The 13,847-nt window shown below is 37.1% G+C and overlaps 2 protein-coding genes across 3 annotated transcripts in view; one reads left to right on the top strand and one right to left on the bottom strand.

The window, feature by feature from the left end:
- The first annotated feature begins 6,402 nt into the window (after positions 1–6,402).
- On the top strand, positions 6,403–7,967 carry cmklr1 (chemokine-like receptor 1). The gene is made up of 2 exons (XM_030142460.1): positions 6,403–6,536; positions 6,665–7,967. The coding sequence occupies exon 2, from the start codon at positions 6,688–6,690 to the stop codon at positions 7,771–7,773; it is 1,086 nt and encodes a 361-aa protein (XP_029998320.1). The 5' UTR covers positions 6,403–6,536; positions 6,665–6,687; the 3' UTR covers positions 7,774–7,967.
- Positions 7,968–9,553: 1,586 nt separating this feature from the next.
- The window catches only part of wscd2 (WSC domain containing 2), a 34,395-nt gene continuing 30,101 nt past the window's right edge, over positions 9,554–13,847 (bottom strand). For both annotated transcript variants that reach the window (XM_030143375.1, XM_030143374.1), the window contains 2 exons: positions 13,600–13,800; positions 9,554–11,369 (listed from right to left, as the gene is read on the bottom strand). In XM_030143375.1, the coding sequence (XP_029999235.1) occupies positions 11,017–11,369; positions 13,600–13,800 (554 nt within the window). In that variant the 3' untranslated portion in view covers positions 9,554–11,016. The remainder of the gene's footprint in view (positions 11,370–13,599; positions 13,801–13,847) is intronic.

Raw genomic sequence — 13,847 nt, 5'->3', positions numbered from 1 at the left:
AGGAGAATTGGTGACCAACTGATGCCATGGAAACAGCAGCTTTGTATGATGAAAGTGGTATTAAAAGTAAATGTGGCATAATCATTGAAAATGTATAAGCATAATAATAATCACTGAAAATGTAGAAACCAAAAGTTCATTCTTCACCCCAATCAGGTCTGGGCTGATGTACAATATGTGTGTGTGTGTGTGTGTGTGTGTGTGTGTGTGTGTGTGTAGGTGTGTGTGTGTGTGTGTGTGTAGGTGTGTGTGTGTGTATATATGTATATGTTGTAACTATAGTCTGATGGCAATAAAAAAGACTGAAGTAAAGAGAACCTTCACTCTTGGCTCCAGTGTTTGCTGTGAAAGCCTGACAGATTTGTGACTCACCACAATCTCACATGTTTTGGTCACTTTTCACGGAAATGGTCATTTTCGCTTACTGCTGAGACCAAATATCACATGTTGGCTTTTTTCCCCACATCAGCTAAAAACACAGAAAACAAAACTCACAGTGAAATTTTGGGTAGACAAAACAAGCCAATGAAAGACTCCATCTCAAAGGACTCAGTGGACACAAACATGGTGCATCATCCTCAAGGTTTGTCATTCATACATGAGGTTAGCCTTTGAATGTGCAGCATCTGCCTGGATTACAGCATATAAACAAATTATGAGCCATCTAAAACAAGGGAATGTCCAATAAATACAATACAGTGTCCATGGTATTTGTAGACTTACACCTATTTGGCAAAAATATTATTCTTTCAGAGAAATATATGCATACAGTAGAACAAAGCACAACCCACTGTGACTGGAACACCCCTTTCTATAATCCCACAAAACAAATCACAGGATGATTTTACAGAATATTACATATATGACCATAAATGGTGATTCTGTATAAGCTTGGTTTCAGTTCCCCGTCGGACTCATTCCGCTCCATCTCCTCTTTGTCATAGAATCCCTCATTTCCTCCAAGGATAGAAAAGTACAAATGCCCCAACAGACACGGGCATATGGACACTTTCTACCAATATTCTGTTGTTAGACTTGTCACTTAATATAAACAGTATGGTTAGGTGACTTCATTTTTTTAAGTGTTGTCTCATTTTATTTGGGGTGGGAGAAGAATATGTTATGTATATTGCAGTGTTTCTGCCTGAGTGCTGCATATCTTGTGTAAAGTCTGGAAAAGTGTTTAAAGTTGGACTAAATTAAAAGGTGTATTTGTGGTTCATCGACTCCTTGGCTGGTCAGTGATATTTTCTTTGAATTATCATTGTGGTTCGAGCAGTGGACGTGTGTAAACTAGTCGACTTAAATAGGCCTGATGATTTGGTTTCAAAATATAATGAAAATGCCTTTTTCTAGATCAGACCAATATTGATCTGAAGTCTTTCCCATTACCTTATGTTTCAGTGATGTTTCAGTGAGATGAAGAAAATCTAATTCTGATGCCATCAAAGGTGACCCGTCATGTGTCAGTGGGTGGGTGGGAGGCATCACAGTGGACAGCTGGATCTGGAAACTCCGGGTGTATGTGGTTATTAACTCCAGATGGGAAGAGCACCTGTACTAGCACAGCTCCAGTAGATAATATGCCTGAAGCACCTGTAGAGGGAAGACCAGATATTTTGATCTTTACTTTGTTTATTGTTAATATTTCTTTGTTTTGTTTACCTCCGCCTTGATTTTTTTAAAGTCTTCTTCAGTGAAAATATCTTGTTTTTCCTTGTTCAACATTGTTACTATCTAATGAATAATATGATAACTACTCCAAATATTGCTGTTTTCCATTAAACGGCAGTTGCATAGTATATTAAACATTTGCCAAATGATCACAAATTAGATTTCTAAAACGGAAAATGTTTTAGGTGATAAACCCACTATTTCCTAACATAATCACGGAAGGGATATTGAGTAATCTTAAAATATATGGACGAAATAAGTTTAACTAACTAAAAGAATTTTCTGAGGAAAGGTTTGAAACTCATTGTTTTTACAATGCCTTAAACATAACCTGTATTAACTTGTAAATATAGATATTTAGCCTGACAGTGTAGGGCAGAGATATAAAAAAAAAAACAACTCTTGCTCAGGGGCTGCATACAACCCAACATGACCTGAAGTGGGCCGGACCAGTAAAATAACAGCATTATAATCAATAAATAATATCAACTCCAAACTTTCCTCTATGTTATAGAGTGAAAAAAGTAAAATTACAATATGAAAATGTTCACATCTACAAATTATCCTTTAAACATGTGAATAACATGAACAACCTGAAATTTCTTTAGAAAAATATGTGCAATTTTAACAATATTATACCTCAGCTTATCACTGACACATATGCATTACAACTTACAGATCACAGTGGATCTACAAATACACAAAACATTTAATCACAGGCAGAATATTGTTCAAATTGCACTTATTTATCTTGAGATATTTCATGTTCATATTTGTTTAGGTTTTTCACATTTTTTGTGAAAGGATAGTTTGTAAATGGAAATATTTTCATGTAACTTTACTTTTTTTACACTAAAACATAGGGGGAAATTTGTAGTTGTCATTATTTATTGGCTATTATGATTGTATTTTACTGGTCTGAACCACTTGAGATCAAATTAGTCTGTATATGGAACCTGAACTGAAATGATTGTTAATATCTTTTTCATTCCACAAATTCATCCCATGGACTGAATTGCACCCTTTGGGAGGCTAATTTTGGCCTGTTAGTCATGTTTGACACCCATGGTGTTGGGCAGGGGTCACCAACCTGGTCCTCAAGATCTACTACCCTGCATGTTTTAGATGTAACCCTCTCCCAACACACCTGGTTCAATTAATGATCAGCTCATCATTAAGCTCTGCAGAAACCTGATGATGATGTAATGGCTTCTAGGTGTGCAGGAAGAGGGAAATATCTAAAACATGCAGGATATCAGCCCTTGAGGACCGGATTTGAATCCCCCTGATCAAAAACATCCAGGATAGTAGATCTCGAGGACCAGGGTTGGTGACCCCTGGTGTAGGGAAACAGTGTTACAATAATTCAAGGGTTTGCCATCATTAAATTTGGGTCATTGTTAAAAGAGAATGAGAAATTAATATTTAAATGCTGCAGTGTCTCAAAATACAGTGAAAGAGCAATTTGTAGACCTTTTCTCCATGGTCAGTGTTTAAAGGAACCCAAATGAATACTATAAGTTTTCTGAATTGTTACTTTTCTGTTATTTTTCTCTTCCCTAGCTTAACAATGCTGCTACATTGAGAGCAGTGAGTAGTAATGAAGACAATGAATTTTGATTTATTCTCATGGATATTTTTTTCTCTAGCAGGACAGGTTGACCTTCTTGTCCGCAGGTCTTCTGTCGGCTTCACTCTGTTGAATAAACAATGTTTCAGTAATGCACTCAGCTTTTGTATGCTGCACAAAAGCTCTCTTGGTTTAGTCTCTAACAAAGTGGGGATATATTTATTATATGTATTTACTTTCCTTGGGGCGCACTAAATGCACCTCCCAGAAAGACTACACCTGAGTGACTGTGTGTGTTGTGTTTGATTATTTATAACTTCGGCCTTCATTAGGAAATCTAATCTCCAGGGCAGCAGCAGGTCTCTGTGTTCTCCATGGTGAAAGTGATTTTACTGAAATGCATCTAAATAGGTCAGGTAAAGCACACTGAATGCAATTAAATATTGCCTCACTTACCAGAGGGTTGTGTGTGGTTCAGGATTTACATGCATTAGCTTGTTTCCTGAACATGTAAAAATGTCTCTTATTGTGATAATGAAGAGAAAAATAAGGCATAAGAGAGAAGATGAAAGAGAGGTTTTTCAACATATATTACTGTATATCTTTTTATGTTGGGTGGTGTTTGGTCTGTGCAACATTGAGTTCTAAAAGTCACGATTGCATTGTGCATGTGTAATTCCTACATTCATAATGTGTCTTCCTTGGTTAATTGCCTTTCCTCACCATTGTGATACTTCCTGCAGAGTTGTCCAAATAATGGTTCAGTCATTGTTTAACACTGCACTTAATATTGTTATGTTTGTATAGGTTAGTGAGCAATTAACAAAGGTCAGGATGTAGGAACTGTTTGCTAAATGTGCTACTACTGTTCCAGGAAAACATAACCCTTGTTCCCTGAAAACGCTTTTTCTGTTTTCTTAGAAACTTTTTAAACCTCTGGCAGTTTTTGATCAATATCAGGCTAATCAGCTAACTTGAGCACAAGTTGTGTGTCATCAGAGAAGAAAAAAATCCACAGATGTTCAATTCTGGTCATTCGGTATATTTAGGTTCAGCTAATCTAATTTAAGGACATATAATGTTATAGAACCTAGACCTGAACAACTGAATCAACCCCACTGAAACACAGTCCAATCTTAATGTTGCTTACTTCTAATTGTTCATTGGAAGGCTTTTACTTTTTTGTTTAGTTAAATCCAGGAGATGACTACTTGTTTTGGCCAGGCAGTGCATTAATGCAGTTCAGTTTTTTTCTCCTTTTTTACATGTGATCAAGATTCAAGACACTGTAACATCACCTCTAAAGTTATTGATTCAGGATGTAAAAATGCTGAAATGGAATACTAAAATGTAAATATATTTAACAGGACTGGGATTGTCTCTTGGTACAGTCTAATTAATATTCTCCACACTACATCTTTAATTCTATGTTTACAGATGCCTCTTTGGATTCTTCAGACTTTCCTCTTTGTTTTTGATCATGCATACATAATATAAGGAAAACACTAAAGGTGAAAGCATTAATCCTGATTGGGCAAGAACGGCAGCTTTTGGTGAAATAAATGTTACAGGAAGTATCATTGAGATGAAAGCTAAATAATTGTAAATGACTAAAAGCTCATGTTTACTAGGCTCATGCAAATGTACACAGACACTAAAATCTACCCTAACCTTAATGGCAAACTACAAAATGCCTGAACTTTAACTTTAAAATAACTCTTAACCCTCAAATTAAATAATTTATGTTACAGCAACCTGCACTTTGTCCCCTTAAGGGAGCTGAGTCTTCAAAATGTGAAGTATAAACAAATTTACATCCCTATAACACACGCACACTCTGCAATATGTATTATGCAGCATTTTTTTCAGCAGTTTGGGTCTTTTTTCTTGTTCTTTGCAAAAAGATGTGAACGCTGTTATTTGCAAATCAACTAATGTGTGTAAGTTTTTTCGGAAATAGCATCACCCTCATTTTATTCAAATGTTATCTATGAAAAACCATAAAAACTGTGTATTTATTAAATGAGTCTGTTTTACTTTTCCTCTGTCTTCTTCACTTGTCATGGCTTTACCATCTGTGATTCTTTTTTTCTTGCAGCTGCTGTTGCTTCGTTGCTGTCATGAGAAACACTGAATATTGTGGATGGATACATCTGCCTCATGATTATGATTCCATGAAGCAGGACAACAACCCAAACTGATGTTAATGATAGCAGCCGTGTTTTCTGGCCTGTTTTTACAACAGCTGTTGCTTCTCTGTGTTATTAGAAACATCTGCATCAAATGCTTTGGGTGAAATATTAAATTAAAATCAGTGTGTTTATGCCCTGAGAACATCATCATTTCACCCAGTGCTTTATGGTTTTATGAACACTCCTCCGTCTGGTTTGAATGGACACATCTGGCTAATAACATGAATCTGGCCAATAAAAGACAAAATTACAATTCCAAGAAACAGAAAACTGTAACATAAAACACAGGCCAGTGGAAGAACATGACGGCTCAACGTGAAAATATTACAAATTAATATCTTATAATTGATTTGGAATGGTGACCAAGTAAAAGTGGTTTCTCACAGATTCGGCAAGAAAATGAGCCAGATCACTACAACGTAAAATTCTATAATCCCCCTGGGTTGTTTTAAAGAATGAGTATAGTCGATGGATGGAGGTAAAGGCAGCATTTGGGTTCAGAACTCATGAAGAGACAGCTAAATTGCTGCTGAATGGAATTCCCATTCCCATAATGCACTTCGCGACAAAATTTCCGAAAAGGCCTGAGTGACATTTTGGTTTGTTATGTAAACAAGTGGACAGTGTGTATGATGGAGTCATCTTTGAAGTTGTTCAACGAGAGGGAAATGATTCAAGTGCGTAAACACAGAAAGACAAATGAATAAGTGATAATTAGGCTGTCATTTGGGTTTTACACATTTAAAAAAAAAAAAATTGTGTTGAAAGTCATTTGCCGCTTTAAATATAATTGTCAAAGCTCAGGTATCTGTAAGCAAAGTATCATTTCCCTCTCAATGGTTGGTTGGATGTCAGTTATGGTGTAAAAGTTGTATGTGTTTTCTGATAAACAAATGTCTTTACAGATGAACAGTGTCAGAACAAGAAAAAAATGCAGTACTGAAAGTCTTCAGAGGATGGAAGTGTTGAGAAACCACCCAGTCAGCTGATTGCTTAGCAGCTGGTTGTGTTTCTGACACTTCTAAAGGAAGCATAGAGTTCTGCTGACACTCAGCTCTGGACATCATCACGGTAACAGCAGCTGATGACCTGTTCTGAAGGTATTTAAGAGAGTATTATCAAATTTAATGCTGCATTTAATTTGGGCTAAAATACAGTCTAATGGATTCTGTTGGAAATATCTGATCAAAACCTGACTTTTTTCTTAAATTTTCTTTTCTTTTTTCAGAAAATTCTGCTCCTTGAGGCAAAATGGATATTTCAGATGGCTACCAATTTGAGTCCTTTGATTATAATAATAATTACACTTATTATTACACTGAGGACTATGGGGGCAATTTTACTCCCCATGAGGAGCCAGTTGTTCAGCACAAATCAACATGTTTCAGTGAAGTCCTCTGTGTGACTCTGCTGTTGGTCACTGCAGTCATTTTTTTGCTGGGCTCCGTTGGAAATGCTTTGGTGATCTGGATCGCTGGCTTCAGGATGAAGAAGACGATCAACACCACCTGGTACCTGAGCCTCGCCATCTCGGACTTCATCTTCTGCGCCTGTCTCCCCTTCAGCATCACTCACATGGCCATGGATAACTGGATCTTTGGCCTGTTCATGTGCAAGTTCACCTCCTTCGTTATGTTTGTCAATATGTTTAGCAGCATCTTCCTCCTTGTCATCATCAGTGTCGACCGCTGTGTGTCTGTGATGTTCCCAGTTTGGGCCCAGAACCACCGCTCTGTTAAAAAGGCGTCTGTTGTTGTTTTTCTGGCTTGGGTTTTTGCCGTCGCCCTCAGCCTTCCCTCTATCATTTTTCGAGATGTTGCTACGCACATGGGTAAAACCAGTTGCTATAACAATTATAACTCAGACCGACACATTCACAAGATAATTGGAGTGGTGCGCTTCCTAGCTGGGTTTGTCATCCCATTCCTCATCATCATCATCTGCTACTCTATCATCATCCTCAAAATTAAAACCAACAGAATGACCAAAATCTCCAAACCGTTCAAAGTCATGACTGCACTCGTTGCTGCTTTTTTTACCTGTTGGCTTCCATACCATGTGTTTGTCCTACTTGAGCTCAACCACCAGAACTACGACCACAATGTTATAACCATTGGCCTCAAAGTTGGAACATCTGTGGCAGCAGCAAACAGTTTCCTCAACCCTGTCTTATATGTTTTCATGGGCAATGACTTTAGGCAGAAATTTAAGAGCTCAGTCATGTCAAAAATGGAGAGTGCGATGGGAGCGGAGGGAGCGGAGGGCCGAACCACAAGCCTGTCTCGGTACCTGTCTCGGTCCAGCTCCGTGGACGGCAGAGCCTCTACACACATTTAGTAGTTTCACACTGTAAACTGATACTCAGTCACCCTCTGACCGACAACACATCTTGTAAAATATGTAAATTGATTAACAGCAGATATGATAAATGTCTTCTCTCACTATGAATCAAGTCAGTAAGGATTCACCATGCAAGGTTTGAAAAAGCTGCTACTTGTCTTTCACAGCAAAATCAGCATCTACAAATCTAAGAAAGTACATATATTGTGTTGCATTCAAGGACTTTAGCCTTACAAAGCAGGAGGAGTGTTTCCAGAGCAGTATTTGTGGAATGTTTTGTGCACAGTTTTACCAACAGCAAACAGGGAGATTTAGATGTGAATTAAAAGATTATGAAATAGAAATTTATGCAGGAACATTTGCTTGTTTTGTAGCAAAGAAGTCAGATGTTTGTGTTTTTGAATAACACATATGCAGTGGTTGTGGTTTGTGCAATAGATTTTTATCTTTTTTTTTTTATTTCTGTTTTGTAAAATAAGGATGCCACCATTATAATCTGCTCCATTCTATTTTTTGTTGTAAAGTCTGTTCCACTGAATGTATATATTTTCAATTGCTGAGGTAAATAAAGTTATAGACATGTGTTACTCCCGGGCCACAAAAACAAAAACAGATTGGTATCATGTTGTATCAAGATGATTTTCTTTAAAATGACGCTTATCTTTGGTCACTAAGACAAGAAAGTCTTGCAATAACTGTATCTTTATGTTGTTATAATGTGAAACATTTCATGTTGTCATACTGATAACTAATTGTGTTTCATGTTATAATTTATAATATTCCATAAAGTACCTTGGTATACATGTTGTATAAGTGCGTATGTTATGATAATGTGAAAATATCTGGGAATGTGAAAGAAATGATTCAAAAAAAAAAAATCTGGGTATGCAATGAAAATATAGTGAAAATAATTTTTCATAGAAATAACTACTTTTCTGCGGAAATCTCCATCATCTAGTGGCAAAAAAAAAAAAAAAATCCAGATCTGGATCCAAGCTATCTTCTAAGAGGACTGAGATATGAGACAGACCTACACTGTGGAATATTTTCGTGTCAAACTGTGCTGTAGTTTTTAATTTACAAGTGTAGATAGAAACAGACAAAAACAATTCTGCTTTTCATCAGTTTTATAAAATTGTTCGTTTCCTCAAGAGGGTAACTCCATATACTGTGACGACTGTGAACCTTGTGTACACAGCAACCCTTCAAGTGGCCTTTGGTAAACCCACTTACTTCCTCCTTCTCACCAAAATAAGAGGAATCATGACAAGAACACAAACATGAACACATCTTGTGATTTTTTTGATGTTGAAACAATGAATGTCAGAGGGAATCCAGACTCTAAAGGTTAGATAAATCAGTAGAAATGAATCACGGTGAAACTTTACACATGATTTACTTTTAAAGCTGCCATTATCAATGTCTTTCTAATAACAATCATTCAAATAGTCACTCGTAACAGGAAAAGGGTTCAACTGTGGTGAACCTGCAGTAATTTATCATCTAACTCCAACTAATAGCCCTGCTAGGTCCCATATTACTTATCTAATCACCAATGTGCTTGAGATTTAAGAGCACACAGGTCGTAGCTGATTCACTAATGATGATCCTGGAATAGATGGAAACAAAATTAAACTGAACTAAACTTGATTTCCACTTGACATTACTTTTGCAATTTGGAGGCAGTATTTTCTTTTATCTTCATGAGCAAAAACTCACCATTCCATTCCATGCTTCTTCTTCATTCATTTGTAAAAGTATTAAACCACAACACAAATACCTTATATTAACTTTTATTGGGCCTTCACATTACATTCATTCCATAGAAAATACATTCAAATGTGACACCTATGTTTCAAAAAGTGCCAGCAAGTCAATGAATAGAGCCAAGAGCCAGTAAAGTTTTAAAGCATGTCTTAAAAATAGAAACAGCTTTTCATTTGCTTTTTGCAATAGAAATATTTTGATGTGTCAGCGCACACTATAAAAATATATACTGTATATATTGTACAGAAAATGGAAGTCAGTCAATGTTTTCTGGATCTCACCAGTGGTTTGTTATGTATTTATATATTTGTTTTTTTAAGCATATGGCAAAGCACATTGCGTAGCGCTATAAGTCGTGCTGCTTATAAAATCTGAGCACATTTCACACATTTTTCACATGGTTGTGGACTGTTGAAAATTTTTTTTGTACGTTATTGGGAGTAAAAGTACTACCAGCCTTTTAATCAGCTGAGCTCTTACTACAACAAAGCAATAAAATAAAACTGTTTTCACATTCAGCATGATTAACTGCCTTAAAACAAAAACATCTACCTTAAAACGTCTACAACTAAAGAAAACCTCCAGTCTATGACATAATGTCTAATTCCTCAGTGATCTTTGGGGCTAGTGTTGCACAGTGATGTGCTTTTTGGATTTCTGCATCAAGTCCAGTGTTCAGAAAACATATTCAACCAAATTAGTCAATAATAACAGAGATAAATATACGCTGTAGAGATAAATCCTCTTCTCTCCTTGAATCAGTGCCTTCAAGAGGGATTTCTTCTTGAATGAGAGGAGCTGAGAATTGAGTTGTTTACCTCTTTTTGTTGAATAACTTACAAAAACACACAGTATCTTCATCAGGTAGTCATCGCCTGCATATTGCATTGTGTTCCCTTCAATAAAGGGTTTGACATTTTAAAGTTTTCAGTGACCTTCATCTATAAAATAGTAACTTGCTCTAAAACTGTGATAGCAGCAGAAATTCTTAATCTTCTTAATCTTTGTGATGCAAAATAAGCTCATGACACACTTGAGAGTTTTATATTGTATCATTTGGATCACTGACTATGAATCAGCCTGCAGAGTCAGACGTGCCTCTCTGTAACATCACAGCTATATTGTACCGTCGTCATGTTAAGGCATGTGCACATGCCAACACAGCACATGTGCATAGAGCAGGATAAGAAGTGCTTTTCATAATGATCCCAAAAATAAGATAAAAAAACCCAAAAAATAATCTCTATAAAAAAAGCTGCACTACTATAAATGCATGGAGCTGTTCAAAAGAAGATGGATAAAAAATAAAATAAAAATAGGACCATAAACAGACCAATTCATCCCTACTATGACATGAAATTATGAAATTAAATAGAAAAAACTACTGAAGTCATGTAGTCTACAAAACATGGTGCAGAATCACAGAAGAGTCCAATTAAAAGAGTGGAAAGACAAACTTAAGGATCACATATATCATCTTGGCATGTATTCCTCTGGAACTCCAGACATGTTTCTTTTCTTCAGGGCAGTGTCTACTGTTCTGATTAGTTCATTGATGCTAGCTCGCATTTCAGGTGTATAAGGGTCATATTCTAGCTTGCGTAGCCCAGAGCGTTTAAAGTTGCCATCCTTTTGGCCTTCGACGCAGAGCAGCCGGTCCTCAGAAACCTTCAAACCCAGGAGCTGAACCATCCCTTTGAGCTGGGAGAACAGGTCCCTCTTCAGATCCTCAAAGTGGACCACATGGACTCTCTTTCCATAATGTAGCCAATCCAATGTGTGGGACGCCCACCAAGGAGCGTAGTTCTTCACAAACTCAGGCCACTCTACAAAAATGAGAGCAAATTAAAAGAAAGAACCCATTAAAAATCTGCAAGAGTTGGTGCAGTGAGTAAAGGTCCTGTAAATGATAAATACAAAAAGGAAAATTCAGTACCATTTTCACAAAATGCAGCACAGTGCAGGTCTATAACATGGTAATTGGTTGCAAAATAACTGAACTGTTGTTGATGGCACCTTTTATAAACGTAAAAAAGCAACCCTGTTTGCAGCTCTGCTAAATAAGATATTAATAAGCTGTTATTTGAGACTTTTGGAAGTTGGATAAAAACAATGACCTGTACATTTTACTCTGAGAGTTCATTTTTTTATCACGTCAAGTCCAACACAAAAAAGCAGTGACCACGTGGAAACATGAGGGGAATTAAGAGGATGTGAGAATCATGAAGGTCAAAAACTGAGGTCTTTTAGACGAAAGTAATTTTTTGAGAGGTTTTGATGATTAAATTGGCATTAATATTTACAGTTTCATTTCTGAGGAAAAGTCCTTCGCTTGCAACTTTTCATCCAGCGATAATCTACAGGCCCATAAAAGCAGCAGCTGGCAGAAGAGGTGCTGCATTAGCACACATCTTTACTGTTTGTAGAGGTTGTGTTTTTAAGTTTAAAGCCTGCAGCACTGAGTTTGCAGTGCTGTCGCAGAAAGCAATGTGCGTGACACCTGCAGAACCAATGTGGACAGAGTATTATGGACCGCTTGTACAGACACAAGCCGTATAGAATAACTGAGGGACAAAATATGACCACACTGTGTCCTTGGTGTTAGGTTTTCAACAAAAACCACAACTTAAAATAAAAAAGACCAAAATACTGTCAACTCTCATTGCAGTCTTGAACATCCTCTTGAGTTGAAGGTTGACTGAATATCAAATCGAGCTACTTGTGTTCATATTAAACCAAAGTAAAGATGCACAAGTTTTTAACTGAATCAACCAGATGAGAAAATAACAGGTGGGGCTTTGTAAAATGACATGCCCTTAAAAAAATGTGCCCTACCCCTGACTTTTGGGGACACAGTGAAAGGTAATGGGTGTCTGTAATTTCATCTGAGCCCACAGTGTCTGCTGTACATGGTGGGTCCTGTACACAATGTCACGCTGACTCTCAAACTGGAGCTCCTGTCTGTATTCGAAGTGGCAGCTGTCACAAAGCCTTTCTCTTACTGATGTCATCACATCATTTCCCACCGACAGAAGGAATAAACATTCATTGGAAATGGCAGGCCAAATGTGCTGATGTTTTCACAAAGAGAGGCAACTGCTGGGTCGGCAAGTCTCCAGCTCTGGAAAATCGATTAAACCTCAGAGAAAAGTCAGAGAGACGATACACGGACGAGACAAAACCAGTTGCCATGGTTACCAAAACACACGTGGGTGGCTGAATGAATGGAGGAAAATGGAAATATGGGATGAAATATGAAGATTGCTACAGAAATTAAATCCAGACTTTGATCTAATAAACAAAGAGCTACCTCACCATCTTAAAAAAACAAAACAAACAAAAAAAATACCCTGTGATCAACCAGCACGCAAACAAATACAACACAAAGCACGGTGACGCACTAAATGCAACACAACACCTATTGACATTTTTGTGTTTGTACTGCTCTATCAAATTACATGAAGCATAAAATTTCTGAGGAACAAGTTGGTTTTACTTGGTGACGCAGCTCCAGCTCATGAGCCGACTTAGGCTGAGGTTAGTTGGCTAACTGTTTCATTTCTCATTTCAGTGTGTCCTCTTCAAACTCAGCCACACCGCACTGGCGAATAAGGTCAAAGCCACTAAAATAGCCATATGCCTCATTTTATTAATCATTTCCTCCATTTCATCACCGTTCTACGTCACTATCTGTTTCATAGCCTATTGATCAACTGTTTTTCCTTGTTTTGTAATACTTAAAAAATGAATAAGCCCCTTTTTAAATCCCACAATCACTTCTAGATGTTTAGTTTTCATATACTGGTTCCTTTTTCGACAGCTTAAATATAGAGAAGAAAATCTTGCACTAATGAATGGTTTTTTTTGCAACAATCCTTTGTTCCATTGAGTCACTCATCAGATTTATACCATTTTTTCCTATATTGTTTGCACTGATTTTTCATATTTTCCTTTAGTTTGAAAGATGATAATATTCAAAACTAAAGATGTTTCTATTTACACACAAATTGAATATAATATAAAATCATATATTAGTTATTATCTTCAGTAGCTCACCTTTCCCTCTCCAATGGGCCTGGGAGGCAAATCCAATGTGGCCTCCATATTTGCGGTTAAACTCTGCCATGAGGGCTTTGTAAGGGTTTCGGATCATGAGGATGCTGGAGTCAAAGGCTTCGATCTCCTTCTTGCCGCTCTCATGAGTTTTAATGCAGATGGTTCTGCCGCTCCTCCAGTGGTCTCGTTCCCCTTTGAATCCTGTCAAAGAAAAACGTCCAACAGTCAAAGCTTTCATCCACAGAGGT

This window comes from Sphaeramia orbicularis, chromosome 9 (assembly GCF_902148855.1).
Source record: "Sphaeramia orbicularis chromosome 9, fSphaOr1.1, whole genome shotgun sequence".
Lineage (NCBI taxonomy): Eukaryota > Metazoa > Chordata > Actinopteri > Kurtiformes > Apogonidae > Sphaeramia > Sphaeramia orbicularis.
Note: the sequence above shows the minus strand (reverse complement) of the source record. Positions and strands in the feature narration are given on the sequence as shown.

Bases quoted from the DNA above. Each gene is read 5' to 3' on its own strand.
- cmklr1 (XM_030142460.1), top strand. From the start codon at position 6,688: ATGGATATTTCAGATGGCTACCAATTTGAGTCCTTTGATTATAATAAT.